This window comes from Heterodontus francisci, chromosome 41, assembly GCF_036365525.1.
Source record: "Heterodontus francisci isolate sHetFra1 chromosome 41, sHetFra1.hap1, whole genome shotgun sequence".
NCBI classification, from domain to species: domain Eukaryota; kingdom Metazoa; phylum Chordata; class Chondrichthyes; order Heterodontiformes; family Heterodontidae; genus Heterodontus; species Heterodontus francisci.
Genome location: NC_090411.1, coordinates 31755799 through 31762692, shown reverse-complemented (window position 1 = coordinate 31762692; position 6894 = coordinate 31755799). Strand labels below are relative to the sequence as shown.

The 6894-nt window shown below is 41.4% G+C and overlaps 1 protein-coding gene across 1 annotated transcript; it reads left to right on the top strand.

Moving 5' to 3' along the window:
- The first annotated feature begins 934 nt into the window (after positions 1-934).
- Positions 935-6280, top strand: LOC137353677 (ferritin heavy chain B-like). Its single transcript, XM_068020038.1, has 4 exons — positions 935-1036; positions 1795-1941; positions 5603-5728; positions 6075-6280. The coding sequence occupies exons 1-4, from the start codon at positions 935-937 to the stop codon at positions 6219-6221; spliced, it is 522 nt and encodes a 173-aa protein (XP_067876139.1). The 3' UTR covers positions 6222-6280.
- The last annotated feature ends 614 nt before the right edge of the window (positions 6281-6894 follow it).

Below are 6894 nucleotides of genomic sequence, written 5' to 3'. Positions count from 1 at the left end.
TCAGAGTAATTTCTAAATGGTGAAGAGCAGAGAGGGTTAGGAATCAGTGTACAGAAATTACTAAAAACTAGTGGATAGGTGCATAAATGTATTAAAAAGTCTACTAGAATTTTAGACTTCATTTCAAGGGGGTTGGAATACAAAGGGGTGGAGGTTATGCTATATTTGTATAAAGCCCTGGTTAGATCACATCTGGAGGACTGTGTTCAGCTCTGATATATTGACCTTGGAGGGAGTGCAGCACAGATTCACCAGAATGATACCAGGGATAACAGGATTAGATTATGTGTACAGTTTGAATAGAAGAGTCTTGTATTCCCTCGAGTATAGATGATTAAAGAATGATTACAGTTGATGTATTGAACATGATTAATGGATTTGATAGGGTACATAGAGAGAAACTATTTCCATCAGTAGCGTAGTCCAGGACAGGGGGTTTAATCTTAAAATTAGAGCTCGGCCATTTAGGGGTGACGTCAAGAAGTATTTCTTCACAAAAAGGGAAATGGAAATCTGGAACTCTCTCCCCCAAAACCGAGACTGTTAGATTTTTGTTAGGTACGGGTATGAAACAATATGGAACCAATGCAGGTAAATGGCCTTAAAACACAAACCATGATCTAATTGAATAGGCTTGAGGGGCTGAATGGCCTCATCCTGTTCCTACCAATCACAATATAATCATCCAAACCTGCCTGTATTCCACAGCTCTCATTGTCTCTGGGTCCAACCCCCACAGCCTGACTACATTGTTAACTGGTGCCTGGATTCAGGAACTATTCCTGACTGGCTACCTGGAATTGTCAATCATCATTAATGATGTCATTCCCTGTTTGACTATAGGCTGACCCAGCAGTATAAATACAAGAGCTTGTGTAGGAAGCAGTTATTTGCTGTTGTTTAAACTTAGCTTCTGTTAGCAGTAAAGATTATGATGGCCTCTCAAGTGTGTCAGAACTACCACAAGGACTGTGAAGATGCTGTTAACAAGCAAGTCAACCTGGAGCTCTATTCCTCCTATGTTTATCTTTCCATGGTGTGTATTGTTTTCTTGGGGTCCTGTTTCAAAGTTAAGATTGGAATTTCAATACATTTTGTGTAGCTAGAATTTCTCTAGGCCAAACAGTTGGGTTTATAATGTATCTCTCTAGCCTTCGCTAGACTTAAATCAGTGAGCACCCTTAAAACAGGGACTTTATTCCTTGCTTTGCAATATTTATGTCCAATTTTGAAAGTAACTCTAAGGTTCCATGAATTTTCTAATAGAGGGTTCATGTTGAAAATGTATAAACCTAGTCATCTTTTCCAACCTGAATGGCAACAATTAAGTTGAGTGACTAGTTAGTGAAACACTGTCTGACTAGTTCTGGCCTGACTTTCCCCTTTTGTAAATGAGTAAATCCTGTGGTGCTAAACTCTTTTGTACGAGGGGTAATCACTTTGCATGAACCAGTAATCTAAAAGTCTTATTCTACTGAGACTTTTTTCTCTTTCACTTGCATCTTCATTGGGGGAGTGAAGAATGACCTGCTGATAACTATAATTTGAATGCTGAAATGAAATTTTAATACAAATTGTATGACTGCTTTTTGTAATGTCATGGAGGGGCATGTCAATATGTTTAGTATTTTACAGCATAAACTTGAAAAACCAAGCTCCTTAATAAAAAGCAAACTCTTTTGAGGTAAAGAATGAGTGATTTATCAACCATGATATTGTTACCATTTTTGACATGGCCATAAATGCAATTTGGGTCTGGCCTCTCTTCCCCTTCCATTTTGCCTCTACCTGCAGTCCTATTACTTTGACCGGGATGATGTTGCCCTGCGTCACTTTGCTGAGTTCTTCAAGGAGCAGTCACATGAGGAACGGGAGCACGCTGAGAAACTGATGAAATTCCAGAATAAACGTGGAGGCCGAATCATCTTGGAGGACATCAAGGTTGGGTTTTTAACATGAAGGAGTCTATGATCTAACTTGGATACTTTCAGAGAATGTTTCTTATTCTAATCACTTCCGTTCTCCATCTGGTGAGATTAATGAGTAAAATTCCTAGTGTTGGTGAGTGGCTATAGGATGAGTTGATATGACTGATCTTTGCCTCTTTTATAGATAGATCAATAAATGGATATCCAGAAGGAATGACTTCTGCATTGTAAAGTATTGGCTCAAACATGCTGTCAGTTATACAGCACACAGACAGGCCCTTTGGCCCATGTCTGTGCTGGCCATCAAACACCTATCTATTCTAATCCCATTTTCCAGCACTTGGCCTGTAGCCTTGTATGCTATGGTGTTTCAAGTGCACATCTAAATGCTAAAATGTTGAGGGTTCCTGCCTCTACCACCCCTTTGGGTAGAGTTCCAGATTCCAACCACCCTCTAGGTGAGAAAATCTTTCCTTAAATCCCCTCTAAATCTATGCCCCCTGGTTATTGATCCCTCTGCTAAGGGAAAAGTTTCTTCCTATCAATGCCCCTCCATTTTGTATATTTCAATCAGGTCCCCCTTCTTCCTTCTCTGCTCTAAGGAAAACAGCCCTAGCCTATCCAGTTTAGCTTCATAGCTGAAATTCTCCAGCCCAGGAAACATCCTGGTGAATCTCCTCTGCACCCTCCAGTGCAATCAAATACTTCCTATAGTGTGGCCTAACTAGCATTTTCTACAGTTACATCTTAACCTCCATGCTCTTTCCTTTATTAGCCAAGGCAAAGAATACAAGTATCCCATATGCCTTCCGAACCTTATCTACCTGTGCTACAGCCTTCAGTGATCTATGGACAAGTGCAAGGTTCCTCTGACCCTCTGTACTTCCTAGGGTCCTACCATCCATTGTATATTACCTTGCCTTGTTAGTCCTTCCAAAATGCATCACATCACACTTCTCAGGATAAAATTCCATTTGCCACTGCTCTGTGCATCATACCAGCCCATCTATATCGTCCTGTAATCTAAGGCTTTCCTCATCACTATTTATGACGCTGTTAATTTTCATGTCATCTGTAAACTTACTGATCATACCTCCTATATTCACGTTTAAGTCATTAATGTACAAACAGCAAGGGTCCCAGCACCAATCCCTGTAGTACACCATTGGTCACGGGCTTCTACTTGCAAAAACAACCTTCGACCAATACCCTCTGCCTCCTGCCACTAAGCCAATTTTGGATCCAATTTCCCAAATTGCCCTGGATCCCATGGGCTCTTCCCTTCTTAACCAATCTCCCATGTGGGACCTTATCAAAAGGCTTACTGAAGTCCATGTAGACTACATCAACTGCTTTACCCTCATCTACACATCTAGTCACTTCCTTGAAAAATTCAATCAAGTTAGTTAGACACTATCTCTCCCTGACACAGCCATGCTGACTATCCCTGATTAATCTGTGCCTCCAAGTGGAGATTAATCCTGTCTCAATATTTTCCAATAGTTACCCTACCACTGATGGACTCACTGGCATGTAATTACCTGGTTTATCCCTATTACCCTTCTTGAATAATGGTACCACATTTGCTGTCCTCCAGTCCTGTGGTACCTCTCCTGTGGCCAGAGAGAATTTGAAAATTTGTCAGAGCCCCTGCTATCTCCTCCCTTGCCTCACATAACAGCCTGGAATACATCTCTGAGCCTGGGGATTTATCCACTTTTAAGCCTGCTAATACTTCCTCCCTTTCAATGCTAATTTGTTCAAGTACATCACAAACCCCCTCCCTGATCTCTACACCTACATTGTCCTTCCCCATAGTGAACACAGATGAAAAGTAATCATTTAAAACCTCATCTGTTATCTGGCTCCACACACATTGCCACTCTGGTCCCTAATGGGCCCTACTCTTTCCCTGGTTATCCTCTTGCCCTTAAAATACTTTTAAAAGACCATGGAATTTTCCTTTATCTTGCCTGCCAGTGTTTTTTCATGTCCCCTCTTTGCTCTCCTAATTACTTTTAAGTACTCCCCTACACTTTCTCTACTGCAGTAGGGCCTCCACTGTTTTCAGCACTTTGAATCTGCCATAAGCCTTTTTTCCTTATCCAATCCTCTAAATCCCTTGAGATCCAGGGTTCCCTAGACTTGTTGGTCCTACCCTTCACTTTTTAAGGGAACATGTTGGCCCTGAACTCTTTCCTTTTTTAATGACTCCCACTAGTCTGATGTAGTCTTTCCTACAAGTAGCTGCTCCCAGTCCACTTTGGCCAGATCCTGTTTCATTGAAATTGGCCTCCCCCCATTTAGTACGTTTTATTTGCAGTCCCTCTTTGTCCTTTTCCATAACTATCTTAAATCTGAGTTATGATCACTATCCCCAAAATGCTCCTTCTGACACTTCTACCACTTGTCCAGCTTCATTCCCCAGGATTAGGTCCAGTACAGCCCCTTCTCTTGTAGGACTTTCTACATTGCTGGCTCAAAAAGCTCTCCTGCATGCGTTAGGAATTCTGCCCCCTTTAAGCCTTTTGCACTAAGACTATCCAGTTGATATTAGGTAAGTTGAAATCCCCTACTATTATTACCCTATTATTTTTACACCTGAGATTTGCCTAAATATCTGCTCCTCTATCTCCCTGACTGCTTGGAGGTCTGTAGTATGCTCCCAGCCAAGTGATTGCCTCCTTTTTTGATTTTAAATTCTACCCATATGGCCTCACTTGGGGAACCTTATAAGATATCATCCCTCCTTACTGTAGTAGTTGACTCCTTCATCAACAGTGCAATGCTGCCTCCTCTTTTACACTCCCCTGTCATGCCTGAAGATTCTATACCCTGGCATATTGAGCTGCCAATCCTGCCCTTTCCTCAACCATGTCTCTTTAATTGCAATAATATCATAATCCCATGTGCTAATCAATGCCCTCAATTCATCTGCCTTAGTAGTAAGTCTCCTATTAAAATAGATGCAATCCAGCCATGCATTATTTGCTTGTGCCTTAACAGGTCTATATTTGCTCTGCCTTCCAGACTGACTCTATTTTTCTTTATTTGACTGTAACTCCACTCTGTATCCCATCCCCCTGCCAAATTAATTTAAACCCCCCAACAGCACTAGCAAACCTCCCAGCAAGGATGTTGGTCCTGCTCAGGTGCAACCCATCCAACTTGAACAGGTCCCACCTTTGCTAGAAAGTGACCCAGGAGTTAGGAAACTAAAGCCCTCCCTCTTACACCATGTCTTCAGCCATGCATTCCCTTGCTCTATCCTCCCATTCCTATACCCACAAGCACATTACACCAGGTGTAATCCAGAGATTATGACCTTTTGAGGTCCTGCTTTTAATCTGCTAACTATCTGTCTACATTCTTGGTGCCTAACAAGGTAACAGTCTGCAGAATGTGGTCTACAGCTGTAGCCTTCCCATGGACAAGTTGAGGATGCTAAAAGGATTTGGAGAAAGAAAAGATTGGAGCATATTTAGGGTAATTGGGATTAGAGCTTTGGCCAAAAATGGCAAAGCACACTCAATGAACTGATCCCGTGTCCTACGATGGTCCCTCATAGTATTGGGGTGCACAGATTATCTTTGTTGTCACTAACCCTGTTGACCTTGAGCATAACATCCCTTGGACTTTGCACTCCCACTAACAGGACCACTATTCTGTTCCAGAAGCCAGAGCAGGATGAGTGGAGCAATGGTCTGGAGGCAATGCAGAGAGCTCTGCAGATGGAGAAGGATGTGAACCAGAGTCTGCTGGATCTGCACAAACTCTCCACTGGCAACACTGACCCTCATGTAAGTTCCTAACATTGCAATTTTTCATGAATTGGTGATGAAATCTACCCTTCACTCTACATTGGTAAAATTCTGTCAGTTTGTTTTTCACTTTCAGATTTTTGTTTTTGGGCCAAGAAGCCATCTACACTGTAGACCTGGATCACTAAACTGTTCCCAAGGCACTTTGTGTATCTGCGGCATTAAAATGTTTCTAGTGCAGTCCATTCCCTGTTTATTAAAATAGATTTGCCATTTTTGGGTAAATGTGCCCATGTCACACTGTTCCAATTTTCAAAAAGTAATTTCTCTTTTGGAGAAGATCCTCACTAAACATCTATTTGGCATTTTCTATTTTATGTTCCAGTTGTGTGACTTCCTGGAGACTCACTACTTGGATGAGCAAGTGAAGATGATCAAGAAGCTTGGAGATTACATCACCAACCTGAAGAGACTGGGAGCCCCTGACAATGGCATGGGAGAGTACCTGTTTGACAAGCACACGCTGAGTTGATTAGCATTCTGGAATCATTTAGTTCTATAATGTATTGGTTGAAATAAAATGTGATCCATTTCTGGCTAATATGTAGTTTTCTCATCTCTTGCTGTATGTGGAAATAAAAGTATTTATCGGGGACTGATTTTTTTTTTTCTCTATAAATAAGTAACTCATTTCATTATTCTGATCAAAATACTGAGCTGTGTAATAGTTGATTCTACTGAAACTTTAACATGCTGGTTAATTTTTGCCCTCCTACATCCAGCTTCCTCAACTTGATTCAATGTCTGCCTAGGGTAGTTTGCTCACATCTTCTATTTGTCACTGAGAAACTTGTAGGGGATATGTGAAATATGTAATTTTGATGCAGATGAAATGTCATGCAGTTGTGGGGCAGGAGAAAGGGATGCTGAAGTAGTGCCTTCACTTGCCTTTTGTTCTCATTGGAGCAAAGGGCAATGCAGAGAGAGTTGATGGAGATGTGAAGATGTTGACAAGTAAACAAAGGAAGATCTATTCCTGTTAGCTGATAGTGCAAGTATGCAGGAATACTACTTAAGGGATTTGGGTAGGAGAATGGGAGGAGAACATTTCTTTTTATACAGCCAGGGTGAATGACCTGGTACTTCCAGCTTATGAAGATGGTGGCAGTGCAGCCAATAAATGATTTCAAAAGGAGATTGGATGA

Excerpts from the sequence above, each read along its gene's own strand:
- LOC137353677 (XM_068020038.1), top strand. The coding sequence starts at position 935 with ATGGCCTCTCAAGTGTGTCAGAACTACCACAAGGACTGTGAAGATGCT. Across the intron at positions 1,942-5,602 it reads TCATCTTGGAGGACATCAAG|AAGCCAGAGCAGGATGAGTG; the intron begins GTTGGGTTTTTA and ends ATTCTGTTCCAG. Across the intron at positions 5,729-6,074 it reads CTGGCAACACTGACCCTCAT|TTGTGTGACTTCCTGGAGAC; the intron begins GTAAGTTCCTAA and ends TTTATGTTCCAG.